General features: G+C 33.8%; 5 protein-coding genes and 1 non-coding gene across 7 annotated transcripts in view; 3 read left to right on the top strand and 3 right to left on the bottom strand.

Annotated features, from left to right (window-relative positions):
- The window catches only part of LOC125875812 (callose synthase 7-like), a 28,111-nt gene extending 24,009 nt beyond the window's left edge, over positions 1-4,102 (top strand). For both annotated transcript variants that reach the window (XM_049556850.1, XM_049556851.1), the window contains 6 exons: positions 189-301; positions 372-601; positions 1,381-2,178; positions 2,270-2,320; positions 2,691-2,876; positions 3,633-4,102. In XM_049556850.1, the coding sequence (XP_049412807.1) occupies positions 189-301; positions 372-601; positions 1,381-2,178; positions 2,270-2,320; positions 2,691-2,876; positions 3,633-3,872 (1,618 nt within the window). In that variant the 3' untranslated portion in view covers positions 3,873-4,102. The remainder of the gene's footprint in view (positions 1-188; positions 302-371; positions 602-1,380; positions 2,179-2,269; positions 2,321-2,690; positions 2,877-3,632) is intronic.
- The window catches only part of LOC125875815 (probable galacturonosyltransferase 15), a 222,935-nt gene extending 211,346 nt beyond the window's left edge, over positions 1-11,589 (bottom strand). Inside the window, exon 1 of the mRNA XM_049556856.1 lies at positions 11,580-11,589. The gene's annotated coding sequence lies outside the window, so the exon portion shown is untranslated. The remainder of the gene's footprint in view (positions 1-11,579) is intronic.
- Positions 7,847-7,919, top strand: TRNAR-ACG (transfer RNA arginine (anticodon ACG)). The gene has a single exon. It is a non-coding gene; the product is annotated as a tRNA-Arg (tRNA).
- Positions 8,547-10,256, bottom strand: LOC125875819 (GDSL esterase/lipase At4g10955-like). The gene is made up of 2 exons (XM_049556860.1): positions 9,980-10,256; positions 8,547-9,539 (listed from the first exon to the last, which is right to left on the bottom strand). Exons 1-2 carry the CDS (start codon positions 10,129-10,131, stop codon positions 8,552-8,554), a joined length of 1,140 nt encoding a protein of 379 aa, XP_049412817.1. The 5' UTR covers positions 10,132-10,256; the 3' UTR covers positions 8,547-8,551.
- A 798-nt stretch (positions 11,590-12,387) lies between the features above and the next one.
- Positions 12,388-13,889, top strand: LOC125875832 (uncharacterized). The gene is made up of 3 exons (XM_049556877.1): positions 12,388-12,592; positions 13,124-13,195; positions 13,520-13,889. Exons 1-3 carry the CDS (start codon positions 12,442-12,444, stop codon positions 13,813-13,815), a joined length of 519 nt encoding a protein of 172 aa, XP_049412834.1. The 5' UTR covers positions 12,388-12,441; the 3' UTR covers positions 13,816-13,889.
- Positions 13,890-14,011: 122 nt separating this feature from the next.
- Positions 14,012-16,437, bottom strand: LOC125875830 (cytochrome b561 domain-containing protein At4g18260-like). The gene is made up of 4 exons (XM_049556875.1): positions 16,258-16,437; positions 15,969-16,130; positions 14,662-14,810; positions 14,012-14,575 (listed from the first exon to the last, which is right to left on the bottom strand). The coding sequence occupies exons 1-4, from the start codon at positions 16,393-16,395 to the stop codon at positions 14,272-14,274; spliced, it is 753 nt and encodes a 250-aa protein (XP_049412832.1). The 5' UTR covers positions 16,396-16,437; the 3' UTR covers positions 14,012-14,271.
- Between the last annotated feature and the right edge of the window lie 1,184 nt (positions 16,438-17,621).

Genomic DNA, 17,621 nt, shown 5'->3' with positions numbered 1-17,621 from the left:
GTTCTTCCTGTGGTCTCTTGCCTTTTCAACTTTCAACCTTCTAATCCAACTGTGCAGAAATGGATACTATTTGATATGACCTTTTTTACTCTTAATTGCAATTCACTAGGGCTATTTTTTATTTTCATTTTTCTGTTCTTTCTTTTAAAGACTGACTCAACTTGTTTTGTTCTTTTTAAATTTTACAGGGTAAGATTTCATTATGGTCATCCTGATATTTTCGACAGAATCTTTCATGTAACAAGGGGTGGTATTAGCAAAGCTTCTAAAACAATTAACCTGAGTGAAGATATCTTTTCAGGTGGGATAGTGTTTTTTTAACGGTGAAACTGTTAAGGCATATTTTGGTACTTAACTGGGTGCATCTTCAGGTTATAATTCAACTTTACGTGGAGGATTCGTAACACATCATGAGTACATCCAAGTAGGGAAGGGTCGTGATGTGGGGATGAATCAGATCTCTCAATTTGAGGCAAAGGTGGCAAATGGAAATGGAGAACAAACACTGAGCCGTGATGTCTATAGGCTTGGGCGTCGATTTGACTTCTACAGGATGTTGTCGTTCTACTTCACCACCGTTGGTTTCTACTTCAGCAGCATGGTATGCAAACTGCTCTTAGTGCTATGCATACACTTCATTGCATAAAATTTTTTGACTATGTGACTGATGAATCGAGCAAGGTTTCTGGCTAGCTGTTGTAAAAACTAATATCATTTTCACGTGATCCTAAGATAATCAAAGGAGGCATCATCTTACATATGATCCTAGGATAATACCTTCTCTTTCAACATTCCTCGAACAGAAAGGGGAAAATTTGAAATTATACCTCAGGAAAGACCATGAGACCAACAGGCTGTTACTCTATGTACCTGGTCTTATGACATAGTATAGATGTGAAACCTCATTCTCATTGCATATTTTTTTTTCTGAAAAATGTGTTGAATTTGCGCATTAGTATGTAGTAAACATATTCAGAATACAATTCTAAGCAACAAATTAGTTAAACCATCAGATCGTAATTCTAGTATTTGGAATACAGAATAGGAGAAAAAATAAGTCTCGGGCTTGTCCTTGCATTTATTGCTTGTCACTTGCAGCTCTTTACAAGTGTACTGTATGAAAGAATTTATCTAGTGAGAAGCTAAGCTAATTCAGAACCTAAATACAAAGATTGGTTCCGAGTGCTGATTTCTTCCTTACCTTTATTGATCTTCAAGGAAGTTCAGATATTTTTGTGTTCTCTTGTTGCTACACTAGCAGTAGTTATCCAGTCCTCCCAGAAAAAAATGAGTTTCTGTCTCCTTCTTTAGTTTCAAAATTTTTCTTACAATTTATATCTACTGGCAACTGGAGTTTTATTCTGTAGTCTAATTTTCCAGGCTACAGTGCTTACTGTCTATGTGTTTCTATATGGACGGTTATATATGGTCTTGAGTGGGCTGGAAAAGCGAATTCTGGAGGATCCCACAGTTCGTCAGTCCAAAGCTCTTGAAGAGGCTATGGCTCCCTCCTCTATATCTCAGCTGGGCTTGTTGCTTGTACTCCCTATGGTAATGGAAATTGGGCTGGAGAGAGGATTTCGCACGGCCCTGGGTGATTTTGTAATAATGCAGCTGCAGCTTGCTTCTGTATTTTTTACATTCCAACTCGGAACAAAAGCACATTATTACGGTAGAACTATCTTGCATGGAGGTTCTAAATATCGAGCTACTGGTCGTGGCTTTGTTGTTTTTCATGCAAAGTATGCAGATAACTACAGGATGTATTCTCGCAGTCACTTTGTCAAGGGGCTTGAGCTGTTTATACTGTTAATTGTCTATGAAGTCTATGGGGAATCATATCGCGATTCACAGTTATACTTGTTTGTTACTATTTCAATGTGGTTCTTGGTAGGTTCTTGGTTGTTTGCTCCTTTTGTGTTCAATCCATCTGGTTTCGACTGGCAAAAGACAGTAGATGATTGGACAGATTGGAAGAGGTGGATGGGAAATCGTGGAGGCATTGGGATTTCACCGGATAAAAGTTGGGAATCTTGGTGGAATGGGGAGCAGGAACATCTAAAACACACAAATATAAGGGGTAGAGTGATTGAAATTATCCTTGCCTTCCGCTTTTTCATTTTCCAGTATGGAATTGTCTATCACCTTGATATAGCTCACGGCAGCAGAAATTTACTGGTAAGAACGTACTTGTCATTATATAGTTTTAACTTTTGTCTCTCCTTTTTGGAGAAGAGTCTTACGGTTTCCATTAAATCATCTCATACAGGTGTATGGACTTTCTTGGTTTGTTATGCTAACCGCTCTTCTGGTCTTAAAGGTATTTACCTCTTAGCTTGCTTGACACATTACAACTTAACTAACCCCAATATGTAGGAAGTGGATGAAGTAATCACATTTACCATAGTCTTCCTGTTGATGGGGGTGAAATGTTGTTTAAACAGATTGCATAATTCTATCTTTCCTAGTTATGTCTATCCACAGAATATTTAGGTTCTTTCAATTGCAAAATATCAGCTTCGTCGACAGTCATCTAGCTTTGTAACTTGATCTATCAGAGTGATTCATGTTGCGCCTTTCTATATGCTTAAACTGGATGTGCGAAACATTATGAAGGAACAATTATACATGCTTATTTTGGCCTTAATGTGTTTCTCTAATCATGCTTCTTGTTATTTTGCTCGCTATAGATGGTATCAATGGGCAGACGAAGATTTGGGACTGATTTTCAGCTCATGTTCAGAATTCTGAAAGCACTTCTATTCCTTGGATTCGTATCTGTCATGACTGTGTTATTTGTTGTTTGTGGCCTGACCTTAAGTGATCTATTTGCTGCCATTCTTGCCTTTGTACCGACAGGCTGGGGCATTCTTCTTGTAAGTTCATTTTTTTGTATACCTAAGGATCATCTTTTTCTGTTCTATTTTCTTGCTAATTTGGTTCGTTCTTGGACAACGGTCAAATAGAAAATTTAAATCTGCAATCCCCCCCTCTTACATTCTTTCAATTTGATTTACTTGGGAAGTTAAAGTCTACTCTTTAACTCATCTATATGCAATCTCTCTCTTTTCAATTAGTGATCTTATTCTTGGTAACTTTTGTTTCTATGTATTGTCGTAGGCTATTGTCCTTTAATTTTTCTTACTATATGTTATTTTTTTCTTACTTCAATTACCTTAATATTTTGTTGTAGTTACTATTCCATTTCTTTTCAGCATACTTTGCCATGATGTCTTTATTTTCTTGTCATGGCTTCTTTCCTTCCTATTTCTTTTTCCGAACTGCTTTGAAATGCTTTACCTTGATCCAAGGTTCTATCGGAAACAACCTCCCTACCTTGGAGGTAGGGTTTATGCCTGCGTAGACTCTATCCTCCCAAGACCCCACACTTCTGGGATTACACTAGAAATGTTGTTGATCTTATTCTTGGTAATATTGCCATAGCAACTTCTGCTGCTCTTTTTCCACTAAGCTACTAGAATGAAATGAAAACGTTCTCATTGTTAAGTCATACAGCTAATGTACTTGCATGTTTTACAACATTTTAAAAATATAGCTTCATCTGATCAATATTTTCTTTTGTGATAGCATGATTATACCTTTGTGACTAATTTCTTCCTTTATGTTCATAGATTGGTCAAGCATGCAGGCCCTGCTTTAAGGGACTTGGAATTTGGGATTCAGTGATGGAGTTGGCACGGGCATACGAATGCATCATGGGACTGTTCATATTCGCGCCAGTTGTGGTCTTGTCTTGGTTCCCATTCGTATCAGAGTTCCAGACGCGGTTGCTCTTCAACCAGGCGTTCAGTAGAGGTCTCCAGATTTCAATGATTCTTGCTGGGAAGAAAGACAAATCATCACACTCTTGAAGTTTTTGTTGCTATTGTTAAGCAAAGTTAACAGTATTCTTTTTAAAACTAGGCATTACTACTGATGAATGCACAAAGAAATCTTCTTATTGAATAGAGTTCAAAATCATAGGGTGTAAAAACATTTTGTAGCAAGTTTTAGATTTATTACATACTTGTGTAGAAAATACGGTTACGTACTTCATTCAGATGATTAATATTTAATTCATTAATACTGGTGGTTCTTGAAACTTATTAGGTTTTTGTATTTTATTTTCGTGAAATGAATGGTTAGCTATTACACTAGAGCAGAGTTTACCCCGTAAACACTAGTGGGATAGATATTAATTACAATGATTAATATTGATCCTTAATTTTTATTTATTTTTTTGGCTTCTTCTCTTTTTAATTTTTCTTTTGTATGTCTACTTTCTGGCATCACAATCATTTATGAAAGACAGCCACCAGCCAAAATTCAAGATTCTGATGTGATTTTAATACACTTCAAGCAATTATATGAATTTTTTTAATTTCATGCTAATGTCCCTTTTCATCCTAAATTATTATATACATATATGTTCCAATTAGAGGAGAAAAACTTGCAAATAATTACTCCATCTGTTGACATAATAGCATTAATTAGTTCTTTATCTAACTTGTACATATCTAATTCATATTTTCTCAAGGAGCATTATAATTATATTAAGCCCTCTAATTATTGTGCAAGTAATTTTACACTTGCAAAATATGAATCATACATAATTTGAAAGAAGTTTCTCTAACAATAAAATAACAGCTTGAGTGAAAAATAGAAAAGAAAAGAAAGTTGAAATTTACTACATCAATAAAAAGATATAAGTTAGAGCTTTGTAGGTGAAAAAATGCATTTCATATATGAGAAACAAGATTGACTTTGTTTGTATCCAATAAGGATTGTGAAGAAGACGAAAATACTCTTTAATTTTTAATCAAAGGTTTCAGGTTTAGATTAGGAGTCAAGTCAGGTAAGATCGAGGGGACTTGGATCGAAGAAAAATTATACTATTTAATTATTTATTCATACTCTACTAAATATGAAGTCGCCTTTGTTAGAGAACCCTCTATCCCAATGTGAGACTTTCCAATATAAATCTGAATTTAATCGAACTTTAATATAATGCTGATATTAAACACCGGTGAGAATTCAAAAAGGACAAAGCATAATAAGACAGAGTAGCTGAATAGTAGTTTGTTGCGTGCCTTTACTGTTCTTCAGGGTGACACATACATTTTATTTTATTGTACTCATCTATTTTGCCAAATAGTATTTCCTGTATCAATCCTATAGAAATTGACTAACGTTTACATTTAATTAATTAACTGCCTAATAATACACAAAAATACCAATCCATGTAATTACAATTCTTGGCATATTGTTATTATATAATAAAATAATAATATGAGTCTACAGCCTGTTGAGGTGACACATGGATAGAGATCAGAAATTTCTATGATGCACTTTGATATATGATTAAGGTAGAGTTTATGGAAAGGAGGATATTTTTTAATCGCATGATTTAAAATAAGTTATAGATCTGTTTTATATAAGAAGCAAATTTAATGATAAATTAATTTTAAATATAGAAAAGAAATCATGTTTTAATACATATTAACAAAGAAACTACGTCACATAAACTTTAACAAAAATATAATTTTTGAGTGAATAATATTCAACTAATTATTCTTTATTGGTTATAGTTCCACCCGTGGGTATATTATGAGAGATAGCGCCAAGGGAGTGAAATAAGAATTAATGAATTGAATGAAAATCATAAGAATTAGATACACATTACAACAAATATAACAATATTTCAATTGCAAACAAATTGAAATATACGATATAATTTCACTTACCATTATATCTTATTTATCTATTTAAGCTCAATTACATAATCCAACAAAGTGAAGAAAAATTCGATATTGATATAAATACCTGGTAGTGGTAAGCATGATTTTTTTTTAGTAATTTCTCATTTATCCACTAACAGGATTTGAACCCTCAACCTATCCATTTATGATAGAGGTACTTGGACAATAATAAAATATAGAAAAAAAAAATATACCCTCGAACTATCGTAAATGGTATGCAGATACCCTCCGTCATACTTTTAGGATATTGGTGCCTCTGCCGTCCAAGAACTAGAGCATACATACCCTTTACACTAGTGGACATACACATGTCATAATCTTATCCACCGACCCGACATTTATTAAATATCGGATCGATGGATAAGATTGCGCCACATGTCTCTATTTAGTTTTCCGTTAGAGTAAATGGCATATATGCTCTAGTTTTTGGATGGCAGGGGCACCAATGTCCCTAAAATATGATGGAGGATATCTGCATACCATTTACGATAGTTTAGGGGTATATTTGTCCTTTTTCCCTAAAACATAAATACAAAAGGATAGAGTAATATTGGACTACAATTTTCACACCTTAGTGCATTAAAAAAAACATCATTCTCAGCATCTTTTGTAATTTCTTCCAAGTATCTTGTGTGTAAATACATGGAAGTCTAGACTTTAAGCACCTCAAATCCTTCACATATATTAATATATATATATTATATATATATATATAGCTCCAGCTAGCTCTCTTTAGGATTATCCCATCGATAGGAGCTAAGAAAAGAATTACGTTGAATCCTAAAAACTTTCTTGTAGTTCTAAGCAAGAAAAAAAAATATGGGAAAAAAAGCCTCAAAATCACAGAAGAAACAATTCAACGACTTGATTAAATTGTTGAAGCCTAAAGTTTATATTACACCTTCTTCAAATTTCAAGAATCTTGTTCAACAACTTACTGGCAATAATAATATTGGATCATCGTCATCATCACCACCACCACCACCACCTGATGACGATCAACGATTGAAAATCGTTCAAGAATATAGCCAAGAAGATTCATCAGAAGGAAGTATACCATCGTCTATTAATATTAGTAATACGACGTTACACGAACCATGTTTCAGTTTGTTGGATAATAGTAGTAATAATAATTATTCGATGGGAAGCCAAGAAATATTAATGGATGATAATATTTCTGAAGAATATTATTATAGGAATATTGAGTCATGGTTATTGGAGATGGATTCATATAGTACTACTAATAATTATGATCATGATCAGTATGAACAAGTTTCTATTGATGATTATGGTTATGATTTATCAACTCTTTTTGAGACTTAGCTAATAAGTCTTGTGTGCATGATCATCTAGAACATTGGCGGAGCTAAGGGTACGTTATATCCAACGTTATTATTAATAATCTCTGGTATGTATATGTATATAGTATATACAGTACATGTTGAATTTCTTTGAGTTTTTTTTTTTTTTTTATATGTACCTCTTTTAATATTTTGAATACTTAGCTCCGTCACTGATCTGGATTATTGTTAATATCTAGCTATGGAAATATTGTAAATGGTTGTGTATAATGTTACGTTGTTTTTATGTTAATAGATCTCGATCATGCAGAGAGTATATGGCAATCATTCTTAAATTGTATGGTATATTATGATCTTGTTGTCCAAAAAGAAATACGACTCTGCTGGGATCGAGCCCAAAATCTCTGATTTCGTAGACCAGCGCCTTATCCATTGGGCCACAAAGTCGTTGATGTCATTGAACTGTGTCGATCAGTTGGTTTGCTGACCGATGAACTTACTCGTTTTGACCATTACAAAGGGCGATGCTAGCGAATTGAGGGCATTGTTGGATAAAAAAGCAATATATTGCTTATGTAATGATCTTCTACACATTTTAGATCTTTTATGCAGTATTAAGATCGAATAACTCTATGAGATTATATCTATACTTCAGCATACTATGAATAATGTAACATACATATCTATGTTTCAACTAATAGTTGCTGAGCCTTTTCATTAAAAAAAAACACTTAAGCCTCAAAGGTCTTTAACTGAGTCAATTATTACTAGTTCGTTGACATCAAAGACTTTGTGGCCCAATGGATAAGGCGCTGGTCTACGAAACCAGAGATTCTGGGTTCGATCCCCAGCAGAGTCGTATCTTTTTTTTTTTGGTTTTGAAGGCATATAAATCTACTATCACCTGTATGGTTTTTTTTCTTCCATTTTGTTCTAATCTTTAGTTAAAGTATTGATTTTAATAAATTGTAACACTTTCGAGACAACTTCTTTCCATGTTTAGGGTTTAGGGTCCGCAAAGATTGGTTGGTTTATTTTCAGTGTGTACCGCACATCCATCTTAGCATCCTCATCTCTGTAACACTCATCTTATGGATATGTTGAACTTTAACAGCCCGAGATTCACTGTCATATAACATCACAGGTTTTAGAACTTATTGTTTTACTCTAATATGCATTTTTCTATCACACAACATACACCCTTATAGCACTTTTCCATTTCAATAATCTCACATAAAAGATGAGGGTATAGAGCATGGTATGTTTTGTTTGGTTATTCATCAATACAAATATACAAATGAAGAAAATATGGATTTCACATTTGAGATTATTTGGCTCCACCTTGAGAGCATCCTCATAGCTACACATTGTTCAATACGATAGGGGAAAGAAAATTGTAAGAATGCACACCAAAAATGGTGACAACTATTTGCATTTAAAATGAGTTATTATATCAGCAAAGGGGCTGCGAAAGCCACTTTCTTTTATCTGTTATCGCTTGACTGGTGTTAGTTGAGCAGCTGGCATAGTGTACAAGGATTTCAACTGCTGGCTAATGAGCTTGCTGTTACTTATAGCCATTTGTAGTTCCAAGTTATCGGACCACCATTGTTCCAATCCATGCGCCTCAAGAAACTTTTGATTGCCCTTCGATGACAAGAAAAGTTTTGCTGCAGCTTGGCTGCAGTTTGTTGGTTTTGCATTCTCCTTGTTAGCTGCAGCTTTGTCGTTTTGTGCTCCGTCTGCATAAGTATAAGAGCAGCATATGTAATCACTGTTGTTAATATACAAGTGAGGTACCCATTGCTTTAGGCCTACTGGAAAAGATGTTGCACCGCGTTCCTCACAGCTGATTTGAGAATCTGATTTTGAAGGAAGCATTGATTTGATTCTTTTCCAGGCAAAGCCAGCTTTTTCTCCGATATTTCTGAAACTCATAGCAAGTGAAACAGAGGGTGGATTGAACAAATGTGCCTCTACGTATATCCCTTCTTTGGCTAACGCTTTCCCAACTTGAAGAGCAAAGCCAGCTCCAAGGGAATGACCAGCAATACAAACATTATTACTCCCATACTTGTCGGCGATTGCTTTTAGTGCCTTTAAAACTCCACTAAATCTCACAGATCCTTTCAAACTTTCCCAAGCTAGGAAGCGGAGATCGTCCTCAATATCCCTTCTCATTGTCTGGCTTTTCAGAATTGTTCCCCTTAAGGCCAAAACAGCTCTAGGTGCACCACTCGGTCTGATCAGTACAAAATCAGCCAAAGCTGCAGATCGATCCCACTCCAATATTGCACCAAATATGGATCCATCTCGTTCATCTTTTAGAGTCTCGACCAACTTGTACCTGAAAGGTATCCACCATTTCGGAGCAAGTGCATTTTGTTCTGTCCTATTTTCTTGTCTATCAAGCTCAAGAAGGTAAACAGCTTGGATAAAACAGGCCATTACTGTTCTTTTATAGTTAGCATCCTTCCTCCTGTCCAAATGAATTACTGATTGATGTCAGCAGTAAATCATCTAGTATTATTTCATAATTAACGATCTAGCTTGATATTGAGCAATCATCTAGTATTTCCACAGAAAAGGGATCTAGCTAGATAAGAAAATCTAATAAATAACACATGGAAATTAGTTCATATTCAAGACAAAATTTCTTCGAATTAACAATTCAGCTTCATATATAAACCACTCAAAGCTAGAAAACAAAACAATAAATCAAACAAAGCTTTCCACAGTTCGATCGAATTAATAAATCACAGAATCAAACACTCTGGGAGTCCTAAATTGCAAGGCTGATCCAGAATTTTGAATTTATATGTTCAGGATTCTAGAATAGGCAACTTAATTTGTACGCAGAGTTTACCCCTACTTTGTGAAAAGGCGAAAAATATAAGATTATGAGTAGAAAACACTAACCAACTGGAATTAATAAGATCTTTCCAATTTGGGGAAGGAACATTTCGAGGTCCAGAAACATGAAATGCATAAGGATGAGACTCAATGCCACTTTCCTTCACTGTTGTTTCTCCTTCATTTTTCATCTCTTCTGCACTAATTTTGTTGTCCATTTGATGATAAACTTAACTTCGCTATATATGTCTTCGAAAAATGATCACCTGAACATCTAATCTGTGTGATCCAGCAGAGGAAAAAGATGGAGATAGGAGTGGGGTGGTGAGTGCTTTTGCCTTTTTTTGGGTATCGGATTCGAAGAAATTAATGGTGAAATCAAGTTGTTAGATTTATAATAATAATAATAATAATAATGTAGGAATAAATGTTAACTTTTTGAAAATGCTGTTTCTAACGGTCATATTTTTTCCTCCCTGGATTTCCTTACCTTTCTCAACAACGCGTAACTGAGTAAAATGGCATGAAAGCCCTTTAACTTTATGCAGATGCACGCAACAAAACTTTACTTGTTATGGAGGTTATTTTGGGTTTTTCATCGACAGCTAGGTGATGATAGATTCGAACTAGCTTTTGAGGTGCAAGTCAAGTCAAAAACTTATTTTTACATGGTTTCAAAGTAAAATTCATCTCGCCAAATATTGTACCCTAAATTAAACTTGTCTAAACACTAGACGTCCGTTTTTTGGGAGTGAAGTGGGATGTTGAAGAATGAAAAAAAAAACTCCACATCAATGGTTAATAAGATGAGTGTTCTTGGGTAATGATGATGTTAATGAGATGACTTGAACAATTCTCGTCCCTTCGAGGTAGCTTTTGGACTATGAGACATGCCGAAAACATTATTTTTACAAAATTATTATACATAAATCATATTTCGCGTTGAAAATACTGAATTCTGAATTAAGTATAATATTCAGCATACAACCATTTATTCTCGACTAGTGAAATATCGTAAAATGTGTTGTAACTAACACAAGTTTCTAATATGAAAAACTCATCGTCAAACACTAAAACATTACCTAAATTTAATGTGAACAACAAAATCTTAATTCCAACTAATTTGTATGATCATTATATGAGTCATTTGTTTATGTATTCTATTCTTAGTTAAGGTTGAATTCAATTCCCAAATAATTAGTGTGACAAGTTTTCTTGAGACAATTTTCATATTTGTAATTTAAGTATATCTCGTCCCATTTTATAATTATAATCAGTTGATGTTACTTAGCACCAAATTGACTAGAGTGTACACTAAATCTACAAGTGTATTTTAGGTAGGGGTGTACATAAGTCGGTTTGGTTTGGTTTTTCATTAAACAAAACCTAAACCAATTATGTCGGTTTATTAAATCTAAAAACCAAATCAAACCACATAAAGTCGGTTTTTTCGGTTTCGGTTTTAGTCGGTTCTTTTAGATTTTTTTGTTTTTTTACAACTATACGGTATTTGAAAAAGATATCAAATATATTTTCACTTACCTGTGTGATAAGCTAAACTTAAAAAATGTTAAATGAATAGAAATTTTCAAAAAGACGGTAAAGTTCACATGAGTACAAAATATTATTTTTTTTGAAATATCAACGTTCATTATGTTAAATTAATAAGATTAAAGGCTAGAGGCAAACTGAATACAAAACAAAATATTTACAAAGTAAATTGTTAACTTCGAATATGAAAAACTATAACAATATAATCGTAACTTTGGATCTTAATACAAAATAAAATATTGACAAATTTTACAAGCCCAAATTTAAAATAAAATATATAAACATTGAAAACTATAAACTAACTAAAAATATACCAACAAAGTANTTCTCAACCACCAAACCAAACCACAAATCATTTTTTTTTCGGTTTGATTTGATTCGTCGGTTCGGTTTGACATTTGACTTATACACCCCTAATTTTAATTTTAGATATCTTTTACATTTATTTTATCTTATTAAGCATGTTGAATTATGCTTCTTACCTCAATTTATCATTTTAATCTTAAACCAATAAATATTAAGAGCTTAGGGAAAAAAGGAAGAGGGAATACTCTTTTTATTCTTTCTTTAATACAGATGTTTTAGATAAAAATAAAAGAAATTAAGGGCATCTAGAAAGCAACAAAGGAGGGCATCGAAATATTATTTTTTCCCCACCCCATTCGATAAAAAGGTTCAATACTGTTTTGACTTACATTCTAGCATAACTCAGACGCTCAATTTATTAATTGATAATAAAATTGTTCAATCACTAAAGCAAGCTTCACTCGTTAACAATCACTAGTATCTCTTTTTAAAATATGAGACGATGGGAATTAAAAGGAAATAAATCTGAAAATTATATTAGTAGGACAGGGACATATAAGGAAATTAAATTTTGTGGTGGAGGAATTTTCAGCCACCTGTTTAAATTGAGGTACTCCATAGAAGTTGCATAATTTGTAGCCTCATACATACCTAATGGACTTACACTACACATGGCTTTGAATTTGAGCTCTGTTTTTGTGCAACCAAAACATGTCATTCCTTGTACACACAAACTTTATTATTCTTCCATGAGAAGAGCTGCTCTTTCTGAACAAGGGGATGGAAGAGTCACTAAGGAGGAAGACCTTCCCACTTATTCTGGTATGCTTTTAACTTTATTTTCATCATTTTAATTTATGAGATTATAGTGTTTGTGAGGATATTTATCGTCGTCTTGTATCAAGGTTTGTTTTGCTAGCTTCATTATGTCAGTTCCTAACAAAAGTGTGGATCCTTCTTCATCTACTTTACTTGGGGGAAAATATGATCTTGCAAAGTTTGTTTTCACAGTTCTTGAATGTTTAAATTATATTGAGGTGATCTACTCCAATTTAGCTTTGAAAATTAGACAAAACAGACTCTCGAATGGGTAAAAACGACACTTATTTTGGGATAGGAGAGTAAAATTTAGTAAGTTGTGTCAATATTTAGAAGATGGATGGATGTATGAGTAGTTAGCCTCTCTGATTGTTACCATGGTGGAATGAACACAGTACACTGTACCTGTGCCTGATATAATATGAATTGATAAGCTAATCGAATGGTGTCCATATCTTAGTCCCGTTTGATGTATGATGATATGGGGTACATTGTTTTGCTTGATTGTTGAAGTTTTTTTTTATTTTGATTTAGGGTCATTATCTTCTGCTCGAACGCAGCTAGATCTCTTGGAACAGCTCACTTCCAGCAGCTCAGCAGTAAATGGTATATGTTCTTTTCTTTTTTCCTGATAAGTAATACGAGACTATCATTAAACTGCTCTAAGAAAGTGTATAAATATCCAAGGACTTTGAGTTCCTTCCTAGCATTATAGGGAATCTATGAAGTCCACAAAAGAGTTTTCATCATCTATGAAAGTCAACTTATACTGAATTTTAACATTTGTATACATCTAGCTTTTGATCCAAAACATCTAGGCTATGATCTCCGAAGCATCTGCAGTTCCTTTCCTTCCTAACTGCCCCAAATTTATAGCAAGATTTCAAGTAAACTTGACGTATTTGCTTCATTCACTTGATCATCGACCAGGTTATGAAAGTGATAGTAGCTCTGGTAAACCTACAATTCGTGATCAGCTCGCTAACCTGGTTGGAAGTCGAGATGATGACTTCAGCATTCCTTTGGGTAAGAATCTGAAGAAGTTTAGCGCCAAGTTCTTAACTACTTCACAGAAGAGAAATATCAAAAGACAAGCCTACCTGAATGAAGTATCTCAGAGGAATGACTCAACTTTCTTTTCTACAATTGGAGCATTTGTCATCCTCCCACCCCTTGTCATTTTAGGAATTGCAATAGCGACAGGTTACGTGCAGTTATTTCCATGACTTGTATTAATACTTTGTATAAAGATTCACTGTTTCTATTACTAATATAGTGAACCTTTATAAGTTTGTCAAAAGTCCTTGTATCTATCGATCGAGATCAATGATCATTTGGAGTTCTAGATTAACTGGTGTTCTTAGGAAAAACGTGATCCACTGAGATGAGATCACGTTTCTTAGAATGACAAACTGCATATGTCGCGCTGGTGTTGGATATGCTTAACTCATTGATTGAACCTGTCGCGATTGTGAATGAGGAGAGGTGGACACAATATCTTTCATTTTATAGACTGTGTATGATGCTCTACATTGATAGTACTACACAAAACTCTTAAATATCTGTTTTGTGAAATTGTAACAAAATTGGAGAGAATCTAATGTTAGCTGTAAAAAACAAGAAAATTTGTGTTAGGTAAAGGCAAAATTATTTGTTTGTCTGAAGTCTTAACATGGCTCTGATTATGCCATGGGTGAAATTTCCTTTTTCTGAGTTGGAGATGCTTCTTGATCCGTTGGTCGTACTGATTCATTGCATAAAATCCCTCCTGATTGCTTTATATACTGCCATTTTTCTTGGAACAGATAGATGAACGCGATAACACCAACCTCAATACTGAAAAGCCAGTTCCAAACACTTGTGCTCTTCATTGTTTTTGTGTTATATGCCTGTAAACCTATATATACGTTGACGATTCCCAGTAAAGTAACTGTGACTCCAATAAGCCAGTGAAATGCATACCATACACCCCTATTTTTGCTTCCCCTGTATATATAGGAAGAACAAAAACTTCTATTCAATTGAGTGAACAACATTAACTTCTTCCATTGTGAAATTTATGTATCTTTTACCTGTCAGGTCGAAAAATCCCAGCGATGAATGGCAGCCATATGGCAACATATAGAGCTAAGCCAAGTCTCTGGTGAGTATTGTCGAAAAAATTCTCAAAGTTTATTACTGACATGATTGTTGCTACTGCTACAAGGAGAACAGATAGTATCTGAAAAATAACCAAAACATAAGTAAATATTGATATAAATTCAGTCTCGCTCTCTCTTTGTCAGTAAGTATATCTGTTATGGTATTATTGTCGTGCTATGCACTACATAATGATGTACATGCAATGTACCAAAAGTATGCCATGATAAAATTAAGGCATAATACATATATTGGACCTTAAACTTGGCTTCAAATTTTAACTTTGACCTCCAACTTTCAAATTGCACAAATAGACACTTTAACTATCCAACCTTTTAATAAATAAACACGCGTGTCTTACCTGGCAAAACGCGTGACGTGCACGCATTTTGCGCGAGTGAGAAGTAATTTTTAGACACACAACAGTGAAAAAAATGCTGAAATGACAACTCTACCCTTAATTAATTAATTTTTTTTTTTTTAGTTCTAAAATGGACGTGTAAAGTGTTTAATTAGTTGGCAGCCATTGAGTGGCTCGCTAATACACGTGGCAGCGATTGCATTTCACGCTCTTGGCTCCAAAAATCGCGTGTTTATTTATTAAAAGGTTGGATAGTTAAAGTGCTTGTTTGTGCACTATGAAAGTTGGAGGTCAAAGTTAAAATTTGAAGCCAAGTTTAAGGTCAAATATATGTATTATCCCTAAAATTAAACTGTTATACCTAACATTCATATTTAACTTTAATTGATCTCATTTCTTAATAAAGATAGAGTTAGTTGTAGTACTCAAATAAGAGACTTTACAACTCCTCCATTTCCTTTATCACTAAGCATTCATCACTGAGGGATAAATGAACTTTTAACTTAAAATTACCTAATAATAAATTGTGGGCTAGCTAGTTTAATTATTAGCAAATGTGTAATCATAACTCTTACTCTCTTTCAATATCATTAGAGGTGAAATGTGGGGTACTTCTATCTCATAAACAAAGTTCAAATCTGTAATAATAAAAGTTTAGTAACTGTTGAGATACTGATTTTCATGTCAATGATTTGAAGTATACCATTCATTGACTAAACAATTACTTGTATTCAGTGTTTGCACCAAACCAAACAATTTAACTTTAAAGATATGAAAGATACATGTCTTTTATTCATTGGTTTGGTGCAAACACTGAGTACACGTTAGCTTTTTCCTTCCCACATTCAGAGTGAATCAATGAAAAGTGATTTTATTTACCTGTAAAGAAGCATGAGTATACACAATCATCTTTAGCCTTCTTCCATTTTGCTCTTTATTCGACATTCTTATTACAAGAATCGCGATAGGCATCAAGAACCCCATGGAAGCCCAGAGGAGAATTCCATGTAGAATAATTTGAAATGACAACTTTGGACCTAGCTGAAATTTGATATAGAAAAAATCAGTTGCTGCCTTAAACATATATGACTAAATCACAAGTATTCGTTTACGTCATACTTTTTCAAAGGAAAATTGAAGCAGAGTATGAGATGCAAATGTGAATAACCTCAAGGACTTTATGGTCACTGCATTCGTGAATAATCTTTTTCGCGTGCTTCTGAGTTGCTGTAACTAATGGCAGAAGAGAAACGATGATGAAAATCGCCACATGAAGAATCACCTTCTGCGTGGTAATTCGTATCATGTTGCTACTACTCCTATATTGCTAATGCTACAAAACTCTGTCTTGAAGGAACTGAGCTGAAAAGAGAGACTGCACCAGCAAAACTTCTTGAACTTAACTTGTTAAGCTCTTCAGGTACATTGTTTTCTTCTATTCAACTGCAATGACCAATTGAACAACGATTTATCTAAAGACGTCGTTGAAAAACAAATATTTCCTTTCTAGGAAGCCTTAATCATCATCAATTCTGCAAAGAAGCCAAAGTGAAATGCTAACTTTAGACAAATTAACAATGTTTGGCATATATAGACTATAGTGCATATTTTTATAGTGGGAAATAAGCTGTGATTTCAACCTGGTAGGGACCTTATAACAGGCTTTTATTTTTTTAATGGAGAGAATGTGGTATGACAGAGCACAACAAAGTCAGAGTGGGAAATTTTTTTCAAAAAAATATCAAGTATATTTGACAATATATGTGTATAATTTTAGTCTTTACTTACCCACTACTGAGAAGAAGCATGGTCACTAGTATTGATAAGTATTTCTTGTCTATGCTGTGGGTGGTTTGCTTTTTCAAATGAACAGAATATCAACTCATTAAACTTTCAGACAGTTAACATAAATTATGTTAACTTGACAAACACAACAATAAGATAAAGCAGTGTAATTTCACAAGTGGGGTATGAAGAGATTAGTGCATGTGTAGAGAGGCTTATATCGATAGACCCTCAGCTCAAGTAAAAACTTTACAAAGCAATTCGAAAAATGAAAATAACGCTAGTGAAGAAGCCAAGACAAAATGTTTAAAAAACGCATGACAAAGCATACTAAAAAAGAAGCAGTCGCTACAATAAAATAATATGATAATTAAAGTGCAAGATTCATTAAATAATAACAGAAATGGAATTACAAGAAACTCTGAGTAATATTATGACTACTAGTATGGAAGAATAAGTGAGAACCCTCAACCCCTCTATTGTATTCTCTATGACCTCCTATCTAAGGTCATGTTCGCCGATGTATGAACTTGCTAATTCAACAATGCATTAGAATTATACGTAATGCTATTTATCAGGTAATTAGTAGACACTTTTTTGATTGAAAAAGACAATTACACATCGTGTGATGATTTAAAAAAATAACAGTAGAAGACATGTGGACCATGACATGCAACTTTATGCAGTAGATTTTGCAAATGTGATTGCTAAATAGCTTTTTATCTTTAATGGACCCTCCATTATCAT

Source organism: Solanum stenotomum, chromosome 9 (genome assembly GCF_019186545.1).
Source record: "Solanum stenotomum isolate F172 chromosome 9, ASM1918654v1, whole genome shotgun sequence".
Taxonomy (NCBI): Eukaryota; Viridiplantae; Streptophyta; class Magnoliopsida; order Solanales; family Solanaceae; genus Solanum; species Solanum stenotomum.
The sequence above is the reverse complement of the archived record's forward strand: the minus strand, read 5'-3'. Positions and strand labels throughout refer to the sequence as shown.